Below are 16795 nucleotides of genomic sequence, written 5' to 3' on the forward strand. Positions count from 1 at the left end.
TGGGAAGAACAAGAAAGCATGAGGTCAAAAACGAAATGTAGTTGTTACCTTTCTCAGACATAAGTCATCACATTTTACAAACAATAAAATAAAAGGTATTAGACCCCTAAGTGATCCCTGGAAGGAGCAGCAGATGGCCAGCCTGGCACCTTCAGAAGAGAAGTAGCACAAATAGCAAGAACGTGGTTTTTCCTACGCTGTCCTACCAACGAGATGTCACCATAATGCAGAGAAGGTGCCAAGTCCTTGCCCAGCTTTCCCTGCTGAGGCACAGCAGTTCTGCTACAGACAGGCAAGAGGGAGGAGGCTGTGAAAATGGCTCTTCTGCCCCAGAAACCAGGCTGTGGTCTCTGGTAAGAGCAGACAAAATAATGTTTTGAGTTTTATGTTGCTGCCTCACAGTAGGCTCTGTGTGATTGAGCTCTTCCCCTGTCAACAGTCACACTGTTGACAAGGCAGAGTTGTCTTCTCTGGCAAACAGACAGGCAGAGTTGCTTCACACCTGTGTTTTACTTCTGCAAATCAAAGGGCAGGATTGGGGCCCTAATTAATAACCAAGAGGGGAAAATTGACAAGAGCTTCTTTTGGCATTACTATCGAAAAACATATGGCCTCTTATTTGCTTACATATTAGGTCACATAATTTTAATTTCTATCCAAAAGCCCAGAAGCAAGTTACGTGGATTCTCTGTACATGTTTAAGTACCATGCATTAAAAATAACATGCTGAAATAATGCTGTCAAAGTATGAGACCTACCTGACTGATGGAATATTCTTCTATAAAGAGCAGCTCTAAGCTTCCCTTAAACAGAATGAAGGAAAATCTAAAGATAATAATGAATAAGAAAGCAGCTTCTTCTGCCAGACCCATCAAGTTAAATGGCTCTTTGTATTGTTCAAAATATGTACAATATTGTGTTCTGTGGCAGAGGGTAAAGAGAGGGAACTTCCAGAGACGTTTTGATGAAACAACAAATAAAAATAATATTTTGACAGAGAGAGCTCATCCTATTAAAAAAAAAAAAGTAATTTCTCTCATTTCTCTGACTCAAACAGGAGTTTCTTTATTGAGGTTGCACGTGGAGCCTCACAGTAATACTTAAAGGGAATGTGCCATTGGCAACAGAACATGCAGAATGACTGAAGACCCTGAGTGCTTGGCATTGTTTGAGCTTAGTTCTAAATACCTATGACAGACATTTTTGGATTATATCTCCTGAAAGTAACAACAAGGATTTACTTCAGCAGTAGTTTGTGCATGCTGATAGGTTGAATTTGTGCTCATATACCAACGGAAAATAGGATTAGCTTCTGTTAACATGCAAAGTTGGGGGGGTTATTTCTTATGCCAGTATTGGAATTTATTTGCCCTCCTGATGAAATGTTTACCTCACTCTGCATCATCAATATTAACCTCACAGATCAACAGATCTTCATATTGACAGAATAGAGAAGTCAATATCACCTTATTATTATTTAATAAGTATTTCATTGTCAGTAACTGAGTGAGAACAAACATCTTTGCAGTATAATGGCATGCACTTTAATTTTGCAAGGTTACTGACTTGCATGTTTGACAGAAGAAAGCCAACCCATAGTAAAAATCCCCCAGTAATATCAGTGTATAAAATGACAACATGTTGAAGGACATTTAAATTGAACAAAACAGGGGTTTTTTAAGTCCCAGTTTTGATATACAAATGTTGGATGTGTTTTACTCTGGCTTCTGACTATGATTGATAGGAGATGCATCAATTTCAAGGTTTGTGAATTTAAGTAAATTGTTGTCAGTGGTATCACTTCTTCTTTTTTGTAGTTTTTTTCAAATTATCTCCTTACAGAGAATAGAGTACTACAAATTGAGACAGGATACACATAAAGCATCAATTTAGCTTGAATATCCACTTACAATAGTAAAAAGAAAATAGTTGTTGATAAGAATGTGAGTACATCAGAGTTGTTCAGAAAACTCCAGAGTATTTAAAAAAAAAAACATTGCTTATGGTTTTTCTTCTAAATAGTTTTTGCTGCTTCAATTTGGAAAATACTTTGCTTGCCTTTCCTTTCAAAGGAAAAATATCATATTTACTTAAAAAAATAAAAGTAGTAGGAGTTGATCTTAGATATTCTTTTATCTTTGTCCTCAGAATGTAATTCCATTAATTATACATTAGAAAAAATACTTTTATAAATTAGGAGAAAAATACAGTCAAAATTGTATCAACTTTTTGCAACCTGTGGGGAGTTTATGTACCCTTCTTTCCTTCATACTAATGCTTTACTTGACTAAAAAGCCTGAAAAGCTTTTTTTTAAAATTGTGCTTAAGCATCATACAGCAAAGCTCGCTATGGATCCAATGCTTTCAGAAATTAGCTGTGTCTGATTATAAACTAGTTTTCCCTAGGTTGCTTCTTATCTGATGATGTCTGACTCAGGATGTGGTGAAATGCACAGATATTTTTTATTATGTTTTCCAGCACATGGTCATGACCCGTTTCCATGTATAAGTGTGTTGTGTCTATGTATCTACACGCCTGTCTATATGCATAGAGCAATGTATATGCTGTTTGTGTGTGGGTCTGGTTTTAACATCAGATTCTGTAAATGAATAAAGATACTATCTTCATTTTACTGTTCTCTAAAGGGGCAACATGGAATGGATTCTGTAAATCTACCTATACATGTTGCTGATTAAAAGCTGATGGTAACAATTAATATACAAGGGGACAGACTAGTTTTTCTTCTAACATTTTTTTTGAGAGAAAAAAAATGAAAATTAGACAGAAAAGACCATTTCCAGATGTGACTGTATAGGGCTTGATCTGAAGCACTTTTGTTATCTACTTAATAATGCATATAAGAATGCTCATGTGAAATGTTTGTTAAAACTCTATCCTAGGAGATATTTGTGCTTATGAATTGATTCCTTATCCATATTTTATGGAGAAGTAGCTCGGCACTGGATTACAGCACATTATTTTCCAAACTCCTTATTAGACTCTGCATATCTCTCTACTGTGCCTCCAGGCTTAAACTAAAAACAAACTTAAGAAAAATTTAAAGAGACAACATTCAGAAACTTATGTTTTTACAAAGCTTCTGAAAGTTCATAATTATTTTTGTCCCTAATAGGCCTGCCTTTGAAATAATTTGATGGCTAGGTTTGTAAATTCGCTTGGAAAGATCTGGCATTCCACAGTCATTAAGGGGAGTATATATCACAAAAATGGTTTTGCATATAAATAATGGTATACAGGATTTGGCTTAAATTGTCTGCTTTCATTTGATATTTTTTTCTGAGATAATTTGGAGGCAAAGCAGGAAGATCAAATTGAACACAATTTGGAAATGAAACTTGGATAATTGAGCTAAGTAGGTTGAACTTGCCAGTCACCTGTGACCTCTTCCTAGTGACACATCGTTTCAAACAGCTGAAACGAGAGGGCCTGCATCGAACTGCACCAAATAAATACAGCGAGCGGAGTTTCAGCCTGGACCCATGTCACCCCTCGTTGTCTGCTTCATTTTTATTGAAGATGGAGGGACTCGAGCACCAGTGCCTCGGGAAGGTGTTTGGCCACCGGCTGTGTTCAGGGTAGAGGGGAGGAGGATGGGCACTCTGCGAGGGCCACCGTGCAGGGTGGTGGGGGAACAGAGCAGCGCTGGACCTGTAAGAGGTGAGAAATTGGAGCTCCACAAGTAAACGAGCTCACCCATGATAAGATCTCCTTTATATACTGCTACAACCGAAAGTTTGCGATCGTCCCTGTGTGGGAACCTAATATTTTGCTGTTCATTTTGAAGCGATTATTCAAAACACCTTGGCAGCTGAACCCTCCCTGCTTTCAGAATAATTATTTCTAATCGTGATTGGCAATAATAGTAATTGCCATATTCAGCCAGCACCCAGCTGTAACGATTTTTCTTTATTATTATTATTTGGGTTAACAATCGCCACTGACAACAATGTCTCCCGACCCTCTTCTCCCTCCCTCAAACACACAGGGAAATGAGCACCAATGCCCTGCAGCAGCCGTCGGGTGGGCCGCTTTCCCCTCCCCGCGGCTCTCTGGGGACAGGGGACGCGCAGAGGGTGTCTGTCCGGTGGGGGCTGCTGTGGAGGATCGGGGGCGACCCGAGCTGCCGCAGCCTTCCCCCAGCACCACCGCCCGGCCTCCCCCTCTCCGACGGAGCAGGGGCTGCAGCCGCGGCTGTAAACGAGCCTCTTAATAAACCTCCGGGTCGATGATGCATCGCTCGCTAGTGAATCTTCGCGGGTTTATTTATTTTAACTAAATCGCCCAAATGGATCGCAGCTCTGTGTTGACTCTGGCGAGAGGCGAGGCGGGGAGCCGGGGGGGCGGCGGAGCTGCCAGGTCGCCCGGGGGTTGCGGCGTTTTGTGCGTGCGGGGACTCTGCAACTGCCCGCCGCCCCTCCGGGAAAGGCTCCTCCGCCGCGGTGGCCGCCCCCCTCCCCTTCCTCCTCCTCCTCCTCCCCCCAGCTCGGCCGCAGGCGCCCTTGTAAGGAAGAACCGAGCGCAGGCACCCCCCGGCCAGGGAGCTCGGTCCGGCCGCCGGGGGAGGAGTGGGGGCGAGGGAGGGAAAGCAAAGGATGAGTGTTTCAAACAGGGGCAGGAGCCGGCCGGTTAGAGAGAGGTTTCCTCAAGCTGACGGTCACTAGAGAGAAGTGAGGGTCAGAGCTCTCCCCGCCGGCCCAGGGGAGCGAGAGGTTCCCGGGGGATCCCCCTCTGCGCCAGGGACAGCCGGGCAGGGAGCGGCGGCCGGCCACCCCCTCGTGCGGCGCTGATGGCACAGCTAGCCCAGCGCTTCTCCTGCCCGCCGAACTTCACGGCGTTTCTCGTGTTTATTCACGCTAACATGAGTCGAAGTTTGGGCCGCGGCGATGCGGGAGGCTGGAGCGTGCCCCGAGCCCGCTGGTGCCGCACGGCCACCGCGCCCGGGTGCCAGGAGCGGCGCTCGCCTGCTTGGGCGCCTTGCAGGTAAACACAGCAAACTCCTCGGGCATAAAAGCAGCCTCTTGGTTTTCAAAACCCCACGCAGAAGTTACAGACCAGCGTCAGCCGGAGTGGGGTCGCTGGCCTCCCCCGATGGGCGCCGTGCCTGCTCTTTGTCACCCCTGGGGCATGCCCGCAGCCTCAGCCCGGTCCCGGCGGACGACAGCCCCCTCCCCGCTCCCGGGCAGCGGGGGAGGCCGCGGCCGGCCCCGCCGCGCTGCTGCCGGAGGGAGCCGGGCCAGGGGCGGGATGGGACGGGCAGCCCGGCACCACGCACCGCTGCCAGCCCCCCCTTCCTGCGGGAACGCTGCTCCCTGACGTCAGATGTTTGCTCAGGCTTTTGTTCAGTTAAAAATAGTTTCACGCAGCAGCTTACCTGCCGTGGGTGGCGGCTGGCCGTGGGCTGCGCCAGGGAAGCGTTTTCTGGCAGAATCAATTATTTCTTTCGCCCTCGGATCTTTGATCTCCGCACGCAAATTAATTATAGTAGTATGCAGGAAACTGGCTCGCAGTCTTCTAAACCCAGCATTTTGCTGCCTGAAACACATAAAAATGGAAAGTTTCTTTGCAATCTAGCTGTAACAGAGCCACGTTACGAAAGCTAGATATTTCTTACTGTGACCCATTGATTTGTATGTGCTCTCAAATGTTATAATCACTCCAGTAGCCTTTATTTTATTTTTATTTTTTGCCTTTGCGTCTCATTCATGGCCGTTATGGTGTTGTACTCTCAATTGCATATTATCGTAGTAAAATAATTGCTTTATAGCAGATCACTTGCAGCAGACATTTATTCTTCTTCTCCTGGTTCTATGGAGTTATTAGAAAGTAATGGGTGCCAAGACAATCAAGGGATATTTCCTAATTAAAGAGGAAAAATGGAACTGTCACCATTTTCCACTATTTGTGAGCCAATTCATGTGCTCAGATCACACATATTTGTACATCACAAACACAGGCGTAGGTACTGTATGGTTGTAGTGCATATGCACACGCGTACACACAACCCTCTCACACAGTTAATTCCTATTTCTTGCAGAGGTTAAAGAATAACTTGAAATCGAAGACAAATGAATTGACAGGAAAATGTATCACTTTTTTTCCGCTTTAATTTCTTCCCACATTATAATGAATCTGTGAGCCTTTAGCTAGGTGGGCAATTAACCACCCAGTGCCCGCTGCCCTGTAACAATCCCCTCGCTGTATAGCTTATGGGGCTGAAGTTTTTTAACAGCTCCATATCCTCATTTTATTATTGTGTACGTGCAGGATACGTAATCTCCCACACGTGCAGATCTATGGGATCTATACAGCAGATGTATAATTTTATAGTTTATCTTAGCCCAACTGCTCCTGGGTGACAAATCTGTCTGTCGCAGAGAGCACCGTCCTCATTTCAATACTATTTCGTTCTGGGAGCGCGCACGGTAATTCTTTACATCGAAATTGCTTCCCCTCTGGTTCCTATATTTTAATTTAGTAAAGGACTGATTAGCTGTGGCTTTAAAAGGGCCAGGTCTGCGCTGGCTAACAGCGTCACCTCTCACCTCTCCGCAGCCCCGGGCTGGGGTCACTGCGGGGCCGCGGCGGGGGAGTTGGCAGCGCTGCTCCGGCTGCCGCTCCCGCCGCGCCTACCTGCGCGCCCCGCGCCGCGCCGCGCAGCGCCCGAGCCGCCGCCGAGCCGCCTCTGGGAGCGCATCCCCCGTCCCCCCGCCCAAGGGGGAAGAGCAGCCCGCCCGCCTCTGCCTCTGGTACACCGCTGCCGGCGTGAATCACCGCGGAGACAACGGGGAGATGCAGCTCTGCTAGGCGAAAATAATTGTTTGGTTTATTTTAATTCGCAACGACCTGGTTTAATGGCACCCTTTCCTCTGACTTGCAGGGAGAGGAGGAGGAGGAGGGCCCGCTGGGCTGCATCGTCCTCTTTAAAGGCTTCGTGTAAACTTCCACATTTTGAAAGAATAACTTCAAAAACCTGTGTTTGATTGTACTCAGGCGTGTGCCCATCTCACATCCATTGGCGGATCCATTGAAGGTGTAAAGATCCGTTGATAACATGCAGGTCGAGTGCCCCTAAATCAGCAGATTCTCCCTTCTCTGACAAATCCTGGAATTAGTTTAACGAGGGAAAAATGTTATTTTTCATCTGTAAAATGTATTTCAAAGAGGGATGATATTCTAACAGGAGAGACTACAATAAAAATCAGAATCGCTTCTGGAAAGGTTCCGCTCTGAGCAAATGTTTCGAGTATGTCGGATCCTCATAAAACTACGCTATAGACTTTATTCTGACGATTACTGGAAAACAGGCAATGCATACAAAATACGAGCAAGAAAGTGTCGAAATCAATTTTTTTTCTACCTATGAACAGTGAAAGGTGCAAGTACATTTTAAATACTTTAGGTCTTTATCAAACGATAGACGCAGATAAAGGCAAATACCGAATATTCAGGAAAATACAAATAATTTTAAGAAGTTACCTTTTTTTTGTTTGGGTTTTTTTTTTTTTTTTTTTTTGAGTGTAGCGGTGCATTTACAGAACTGGTGCGGAGTCATCACTTTGTTTATTTTTCTAACGTCTACCCAAATTCCAGCAATCCGCAGAGCAGTAACAGCTTTTTCCATGTGTTTATCATCGAGGTTGCAACAGGATTCGCCTCAATTGTTCTGCCTTTCTTGTGTTTTCCTTTCTTCCCCTTTCTGCATTTCCCAGATACATTCGCTTTTGTTGCAAAAATAAACAGCGGAGTTTTTAACAGCAATTTGAGATGATAATGGTTACTGATCCCATTCTTTCCATCATAATCTTCAAGTGGTTTAAGATTAATGATAGGAGGTGTTTTAGCAAGGAGTGTGGGGTTTCTTCTCCAAAGACCATCGCTCTGATAATTTACTTAAGATGTTGACAAGACTGTCAGTAAGGCTAATTTTTTATTAAGCTGCGCTGTAGCAACTGTAGTAAGCATTTGTTGTTATTTAAGCTCATTGTATTTTTGAATGCCCGACTATAAATATTGTTATTTGCTCTCTGCCTGATGGATTTGCAATAGAGATTATTCCCCTTGCCTTTGTTTCAAGAAAGGTGTCTTCTGGTATTCTGATAAATATTCTCTTCCACCCTCCCCCATCTCCTTTCACGCACATTTTTAAAAAGAAAATAAATTTGAGCAACTACTGTCTTGGTCCAGCAATATCTTCTGCACAGCATTGTTTTGGCTGGACTCTATCTAGGCACATCCTTGAATCAACGGGACAAGATGCAGGTTTGAGTGCTGGGTTTGTGTGATTATTATTATTTTTTTTTAATTGGCAAAATTACCTTTCAAAATTACCTTTCAGCAAATATGTAACAGTAGTACCCCAGGGTACGAAGAGGCTGGGGTGCCTCCTTAAGCGAGGGCAGTTTGGGATGCACTGGCGGCTCCCGAGCGGAGTTCTGCCGTGTCCCTCGCCCCGCGCCGCCCGGCCGGAGCGGCTCCCCGGGCAGGCCGGGCCGGCGGGGCCCCGCTCCTCCCGGGGCGGCGGGCAGCAGAGCCCCTCGGCGGAGCCCGCTGTGGGCACGGCGGGCTGGCACGCGTGGGTGCGCGTAGGGCAGCGGAGGCGGGCGCGAAGCCGCCCGCTCGGTCAGAGAGGAAAAGTCTGGGGTGAAATCGCAACAGACCGGTCGATTTTACCCTGCTGTTGTGCTTTCAATAAACATGAAGCCGTGGCCTCACCTAGCAATCACGGGGGCCCTGTGACACCCGCTGGGCAGTGCTTTATTGCCTTTTTCCCCGCGCCTGCGGCCAGGCGCGCAGGGGGACCACGCGGGCAGCCAAATTCGGGTGGCGGCCCCTGAGCACCTCCACGCTGCCGCCGGGCCCGGGGGCGGGCAGGGGCGCGCACGGTGAACGGCGGGGGCCGCAAAAGCACGGGCCGCCCCCTTATCGGCCGCCCCTCTCCGCTGCCGGCAGTTCTGCGCCCGCACGGAAAGGAAAGGGCAGCCTCCAAACAGTTTGTGTTACGAGCCCCCGGCCGAAAGGGAGGCGCGGGGCAAGGGGCACCCTCTCTCCGCCTGCGGGCCCCTGCGCCGCGCGTTCCTGCCCCGGCGCGCAGGGAGGCGCGCAGCGCGGGCGGAGCGCGGGCAGCAGGGGGCGCTCCGAGGTTGCGCCTGGGAGCCCGCGCTGCCGCGCCGCGCACGGACACGCACACGGACACACCGGGGACACACGGACACGCACACGGACACACCGGGGACACACGGACACGCACACGGGACACACTCATGGGGCACGCGCGGCCGTGGGGCACACACGCGTGTGCGCGCACACGCGTATAGACCGCGCACGCCCGCGTGGAGGCAGGCGCGCAGGCACACGCGTGTGCGCGCCCGCCCGCGGGGACAGCCAGGTGTGCGCGGAGCTGGGCGCGCCGCGCGGGTGTCGCCGTGTCCCCGTGCGTGCGCGTGTGCGTACCGCACATTACGCAACTTATTAAACACGACGATGAATTGTCAACATTTTTTTCGCATGTTAGTTCCGCTGATCCGGGCAGGATTTATTTTCAGGTCTCGGGTCCCGGAGCTATAATGCGTGATTTCTTTGCCTTAAATAAAATTGGTCAAATGTTGACAACCTTTAAGCCAATCTAACACTCAAGATTACTGATGGGAAACTAATGAGAAAATATCAGATCGTCCGGCCTGGGGGCTCCTAATTAAATCTTAGCTGATTGAAAAATAAAAGCGGGTTCGGGGGCGTGGGGGAGGAGGGAAGAAGCTCCGGGCTGAACTTTAGCTCTCATTTTACGTGATATTTCCCCAGCCCATCTCTCCCTCTGCTCTTTCCCCCTCCATCCTTCCCTCCCGCTGTAAAAACTCTAATATTATTTCGCTGGTTATTTCGAGAGATCCGAATGCGGCTATCATTCCTTGCCCGGTAAACATTAAGGCCTTTAAGCAACGTGATTTAACTAATTAGAAAATTTACATCATTAAGTCTCAGGGAGAGAAAAAAGGAGAAACAAATCTGTCAGTCATTTTAAAAGAGACAGGCCCTATTGAAGTGTGAAGAAATCGGCTCTAATTCAAAAAGGCAATCGGGCAGAAAAAGCCCTCAACATTACCCTGCTAGTTATTAATCAGAAGGGGCTTCCCCCTCTTTCCTTCCCTGTAATGGCAAGAGCTGAAGCACATCGTTAGTTTCTCCTAAAGCTACCGCACAGTTTCCATTCAGCTTTTTTGCCACTCGTCCATGTCCCATATTAATAGCGAGTATTTGTCCATTCAAGGCTCATAGATTTGAAAATGTTTCCGAATTGGAGACCCGCAGCCACAGGGGAAAAAAAGATTAAAATAAAATAAAATAAAATAAAATAAAATAAAATAAAATAAAATAAAATAAAATAAAATAAAATAAAATAAAAAACTAAAATAATAAGCTCCCGGACTCCTCCCTTCCACCTTAGCCAAATACAAGGGCTGCACTGCCCCGTCCCTCCATTAACGGGAGGTCCTAAAGCAAACCTGCTTAGTGAGAACCTGGTTTTAGTTTTGTTTTTCTCCCCTGCCCTGTATTTAACACAGACATAAGCCTGAGAGTGGAAAGCATCCGCAGTCATCCCTCTCCTGGTTTGGCTTTTTCCCTTGTTTTTTTTGGTTTTTTTTGGTGTTTTTGGGGGGTTTTTTTTGGGTTTTTTTTTTTTTTTCCTTTTCTTTTTCCCCTAGGGACCGGCTGTGTTTAGTGCCACGCACCAGGCTCAAGCAGAACAATACAAACTTGAGTGAAAATCAGAGCGATCGGGTTACGGATGCCGGGTCCTTCCCCAAGTGGTGCGGGACGCCGCTGGCCGGGGCGGCGAGCGGCAGGACGAGCTGCGGCCCCGCTTTGGGGAGCGCAGCTGGGGGGCGGCACAGGGAGCTCGGCGGGTGGGGGGAGAAATGAAGCAGCTTGGTCCAAAGCACAGAGCGGGTTACATCTCTCTCTCTCTCGCTTTCTCTTGTCTCCTCTTTCAAACGCGCTCTCTAATCCTCCCCTTCCAACTGTTCACAGTGGACTATAGTATAAATAATAAATACATCCTACTCTGCGTTTTCTCTCTCCCAATCTGGAAGAATCTGACAGTCGCTTTAATCAAAGGAGTTTGCACTGGTTCTAAAGGAGTTTGCACTGGTTCTTCATGGAGGTAATTTAAGGAATTTTAAACACGCTTCGGACAGAACCAGGAGATAGGGGCCTATTTCTGATCTCACGGCCCGGGGACGATCTCTCCTGCGGCTCGGGGAATTAACCCCGTGTAAACGTGTTCAAGATCAGCCTCCTGGTGGGGATTTTACTTGACAGTAGCCTGTGAAGAAACAATATTTTGGCAAGAAAAAAAGAGAAAAGTCTCTCTGCCAGCCCTATTCCGACTTCCATTCATTTACGTCCCAGGGCTAACTTGTAGCCATCTCTGTGGGCAGATGCTTACAGAAGTGCAAGGTCCTCAGCAGGACCGGACACGCTCCTTTCCTAGCGCTAGCTCTGCAGGACGGGAGCCCTTGCTCAGCCCGCGGCCGGGCGGGCGGTGGGCAGCTCGCTGTCCCCGGGCAGCCCCGCCGCCCCCCGCCCCTCCGCTCAGCACCCCCGGCCCCTCCGAGAGGGGGAGCGACCCTGGCGGAACACGTGCTCCGAAACCGCAGCGTTTCTCCGTTCCCAGCAAAACCAGCGGAAAACCCGCGCTTGCGCCCGCTGGGAGAGCGGTAAGGCAGAGCTCCCTGCCACGGCGAGCGGAGCTGATGGCAGAAACGGAGAGGGGAGGGCAGAAGGAAGAGTCTGCGCTCCTCCGCCCCTTTGCACCGGTTTGTCTTGCAGTTATTCAAAATGATTGAGTTTTCTGAAGAAGGCCCTTTAGAGAGAAAACAAAACCAGCAACAACCTCTTCCGCCAAAACCAACATGAATATCAACCTGTCCACTGGCAGGGCTGAGGAGCTTAGAGGCATTACAGTAAAATTTACGGCGTCCTTAACAACTCCCAATAAAAGCATTAAAATTCCCTTTAATTGAGAAAACATTGATTTTTTTAACTCTGGAAAGAACGAACCCGTAATTTAATTGTAAGCTTTCACCGACAGAGCAGCATCTCAGGGAGGCCACATTCCATCTTTAATAGAGCCACTTTATGAAGTGATAAAACCAAGAAAAACCTGACAAACAGAGACAGTTGAAATTGCGCAAGAAAAGTTATTTGCCTTCCCTTTCCCTCTTCGCAACTCCAAACTATCCCGCTCTTCCCTCCCCCTCCAACCTCCGCTCTCCGATCACAAAACACAACTGTAAAAGTAAAGGATTTAGGGTCTAGGGAAGAAGTAGTAGTTAATATTTTAAATAACGATTTGATTTTACTAGGCACCGGGTGATGCCAAGAGGTTTACGGGAACATTTTCACAAAATGGTAGCCTCTTCTGAAAAGGAAACTAATCGGATAAAACTTCCTTGATTTCCCTTGTTCGTTACAAAAATAATTGCTAAAGGGAAGGAAAGGGAAATCCCACCCTCCCTTTCTATCTTATTTCTGTATCGGTTTTTGGTATTATAGAAGAGTAAAGAAGTTTTTGTTTGGTGGTTTTTCATTGATCAGTCACTCTGAGCTAATGTAATTATCCTCATCAATAGAAGGCTGCAGAGAGAATCATTATGTGGGTGACATTGATAAATGATCACCCAAGAGCTGCCTTTTCTCTTGGGCACCCCCACATATGACCCTCCCACATACACAAGGTAGCCATAGAAACACCTTGAGATCCTCAAACACTGCTGCAAATGGGAGAATACAGAGAAAGCGAGAGAAATCCAACTTCACACACTTTCTGTCCCTGCTGAAGCCTCCTTCCCATAGCACGCACCCACCGAGACGGGCTCCGCTGTCCTGCCCCATGGGCGCGCAGCCCGGCCCCGGCCCCGCGCCCGCTCACGGCTCCATATCCAGCATTTGGGGGGAGGGGTGTTTATGGAGTTTGCTTCTGGGATTGCTAAATCTTTTTTTTTTCCTTTCTTTCTTCCCTGGAATAGTTAAGCAATGAGGTTGCACGCACCATACGTATTGTACGCGCATTGCGGAACCCCCTGGTTTTAAGGGCGCTCTTGGAGATGCACACCAAAGATATTCACCCCATCCCAGTAATGCGACTCCTGGAAAATGGTTAAACACGATTTTTTTGCAGCGAATATAGGTCACAGGCCTATACAAGAAGATTCTGTATTTTTTACTAAGGCAAAGATTTTTTTTTAGTTCAGCCGCAGACCCTCCTGTTTTTGTAAGCGAATTCTAAAATATTGAGAGCAGTAATTGATTCACAATGATCCATAAATCGATGTAAGTAATAGGGTGAAGGTGTTTATTTATTTTTTTATTCCTAAAGCTGCAAGTAAAGTAGCTTTGACACCGTGTGGGGATGAAGGGGAGGAGTTGTTTAGCCGTGGGGTCATCCATCATCGGTGTCGCAGAGACTCTGCCCAGAGGAGCAACCTCCCTTCTGTCTGTCTCTTTCTCGCCACCAAAACTATTAATATTAAAATCTGCCTGCAAATCTTGCCCCCACCCGCCCCTCATCCCATCCGGTCCCGCTCAGCCCGCAGCGGCTGGGCTGCCCAGCCTGGAGCTGGCTCGCTCCCGCGCAGCGCCAGCGGGGTTCATTTTCCCCCAAGTGCTGTTAGGAGAGTTAAAAGGCCGGCCCCGTTTCCTCTGCTGAACCCAGGGATGTGGCAGGGGAGACATGTGGGGCGCAGCCATCCCTCCGCCAGCAGAGCCTTCTCCTGCCGCTCCGCGCAGCGCGGGGACGCGGTCGTGCCTGGGGAAAAGATTCGGGCGTTTTCCGGGCTCCATGGGGTTTTTTTTCCTAGCACACGCATCAGGCGTATAGTGGGGCTGGTGGCTCCGCATCGACCCCCGCAAAGGCGCCGCCGGCAGACCCTCGCTCCCTCCGGGAAGCCTGGAGAGCCTCTGGAGCGATGAGCAAGCCCTACAAAGGAGAGCGGGTCCAACTCGTGCCCCGCCGCACCCCTTCCCGGCCCGGCCCGGCCCGGCCCCGGCCCCTCCCAGCCCCCCCGGCCCTCGCAAACCTGGTTTGTGGCAATTTTCTCTCCCTCGCTCTCTCTGCGGCTATGAGTGAAAGGTGGGGAGCGCCCGGCTCCCCCCGGCATCTCCTCTTCGGCCCTGCGGTGCCCGCTCGCCGCGACGGGCAGGGATCGGCCGGCAGCGCTGCCGGAGGTGCGCTCCCCTCCTCTCTTCGCCTTAAAGGCAGCAAAATCTGGAAGAAAAATCCCTCATTTATGGTGACTACAACTCCCAACGCGGACCCGCTCGGCGAAATAGAAATTTGGGATTATAAACATGTGTGTATGTAAACAAAAGGTGTTTCTTCTGTTACCCTTCGTTTCCCACAGCATAAGCAATTTTTATTCAGACTTGAGTATTTTCTTTAGCACTACACCGCTGTCAAAACATTATTCCCGTTTTGTTTGCTTTTGACAGCTGAGCAGTTCTTAAAAATACCAAAATCGGAACCTTCCACGCTAAACAGAAAATCTCAGATGGAGAAATCTCTGCGCGATATTGTACCTTGGATTTCAGCAAGACATCTCACGGAAAGCACAGCCCAAAAGGGGAGAAAAAAAGAAAGAAAATAAAAGACAACACAGCAATGCACATATTTAGTTCATCATAAAAACAAATAATCTACTATGGCTACATTCTTCCCTGTCTTTCTACCAATGTGATTTATGACATTTCTCTTCAAATTCTAGAGAAAAAATCTGCAAGGAAATAAAGAACTGTTAAAATAAAATTAAAAGCCTCCCCTTTAAAGTGCTAACACAAGTAATCTTGCCTTCTTAAATTCTGCATCCACAAAAATCAGAGAATTTGGAAATGGGCACCCAGGCTGTGGTCTTCTTATGCGACTGAAGGGTCGATGTGATTTTAACCAGGACAGAGAGCATCAAAGCCGAGCAGGGAATTACAATCTAAATTTCATACGAAAGCCTTATAAGAGACGCCCACAAAGCAGGACCCGATTGCTAAATAAATCCTCACACCCATTCTACTGGCATCCTCCCTTCTGTCACCAGCAGCGTGGGTCCATTTACTCAGCTCGGAAATTAAACATTAACTACAAGGTTGAGACTCTTTCCACATTCCAAGGGTAAAAGTTGTCACTCAAAGTTTTTAAAAACACCCTGGCCAATTGGAACAATGAGAAGGAAGGAGGAGAAGGGTTACAAATTTACAGGTGTTGAAGTTGGACATTTTTGTTTCCTAGAAAGTTAATTACAAGTCCCTTCCCACTCCCCTCCTCTCAGGAATAAAGGCAGAACTTTCCCCTGCTCTTTGGGCCCCATCCGGCTCTTGCTGATTTAAGAGTGTCACTGAGGAAGGTGAGAGGCTGCTTTTTCTAAACTGATCATTGCTCTTCCTAGTTCAAACTCTGCTTTAGTTTCTTCAAAATGCCAGAAGCTTTGGTTTAAGAAAAAACAACCTTTAGCCATGATTCTACTCCAGCTATTTGTATACAAAATGCCAAATCAACATTTTTCTGTCATTAGCTGATGGTTTGTTGTTTTGGTTGGTTTGGATTTTTTGTTGTTGTTGTTGCTGGGGTTTTTTTTGTTGTTGTTGTTTTTTGTTTTTTGTTTTTTTTTTTTTTTCCCGAAAACAGCTGAAGACAGCAAAAGGAGCAAAATCATCTCAAAAGCTAGCTTATGCAATTGTCACCTATGAAAAATTCCCACTGGAGTCAAAGCTTCTTTTCTCCTCCTAAAACTTCTAAACCTACTCCTGCAATAAAGCCATTCTTTGCCTCTGAGCTAAATACCTGGGGGTAAGGTCTGCTGTGGCTATGGACGTACACATGCATACATGGGACACGCATGGCATTAGTCATCTCACGCCTGGGCCTTTGCCACTCAAGCTCAGTTCCTATGTTATTAGCAGGTTGTACAAGTATTAGACACACCTCTGAAATGCAAGCTGGTGAAACAATATTTCAAAATTTCTTTAATCCGGCAAAAATTCTAATATCAGTAATCAGCAGAAATATAAAACTTCAGTAGGCGTTTCATTCAATTATTCTATTAATGCAATGACAAGCTTGTTTCTGATTTTTCCAGCATTTCTTCTCAATGCTGATAAGAAATGTATTTGAGACATCTCTCATGATAACCTCAGACTCTCCTAAACATGATTAAAAACACAAAAGCCTAGCAAAAAATCAAAAATGAATATTTATTACCGCATTTTGTGACTTAACACCTTTTTTTTCCTTTTTAAAACATAACGTCACAGTCCTCATACAAGTATTTTAATGTAAATTTTGACAAAGCTTAAAGGTAACAGCATTTTCTTCTAGTGAGGAACACGTGCTGAGAAAGGAAGAATTCATGGACATACAATACCAATTCCACAGCAGATCTGATACTAGCAAAAACATTCTTTTTTTTTTCAATTGAGGTAAACACATAGAATATCTAACATGAAACAATTAATAGACCGAACTCTGTACGAAGTTTGTTACAGTATTCTCTTGCTTTTTTTTCCCAAGCTTTGAGTTCATGATAAAGTCCTAGGTTTGGTGCAAAGACCGTTAGTAACTTCTTTCATTGAGGAAAGCTGCCCAACTTTTAGTTTTGTTTTGTCCAAAGCCAAGGCTCAGAACTACTGGAAGAAGCTTCTGCTCTGTCTGTTCTGTCTTTTAAATCTTCACCTGCAAGCTCTTTGAAGAAGAGTCCAAAAAAAAAATAGATTGGGAGGAATGGGGAGAGA

General features: G+C 46.9%; 2 protein-coding genes across 19 annotated transcripts in view; both read right to left on the minus strand.

Moving 5' to 3' along the window:
* The window catches only part of LOC135302994 (uncharacterized), a 123930-nt gene extending 107839 nt beyond the window's left edge, over positions 1 to 16091 (minus strand). For 4 of the 10 annotated variants that reach the window (XM_064424128.1, XM_064424131.1, XM_064424130.1 and 1 more), the window contains exons 1-4: positions 14865 to 16091; positions 14098 to 14285; positions 12843 to 13997; positions 5394 to 5554 (exon numbers count right to left, since the gene is read on the minus strand). In XM_064424128.1, coding sequence (XP_064280198.1) covers positions 5394 to 5554; positions 12843 to 12913 — 232 coding nt within the window. In that variant the 5' untranslated portion in view covers positions 12914 to 13997; positions 14098 to 14285; positions 14865 to 16091. The other 6 variants (XM_064424129.1, XM_064424127.1, XM_064424126.1 and 3 more) reach the window with 6 other exon arrangements.
* Positions 16092 to 16238: 147 nt separating this feature from the next.
* Positions 16239 to 16795, minus strand: part of MEIS2 (Meis homeobox 2) — a 173958-nt gene continuing 173401 nt past the window's right edge. For all 9 annotated transcript variants that reach the window (XM_064424114.1, XM_064424120.1, XM_064424118.1 and 6 more), the window contains one exon: positions 16239 to 16795. This exon is cut by the window's right edge and continues 888 nt beyond it. The gene's annotated coding sequence lies outside the window, so the exon portion shown is untranslated.

Source organism: Passer domesticus, chromosome 6 (assembly GCF_036417665.1).
Source record: "Passer domesticus isolate bPasDom1 chromosome 6, bPasDom1.hap1, whole genome shotgun sequence".
Classification (NCBI taxonomy): domain Eukaryota; kingdom Metazoa; phylum Chordata; class Aves; order Passeriformes; family Passeridae; genus Passer; species Passer domesticus.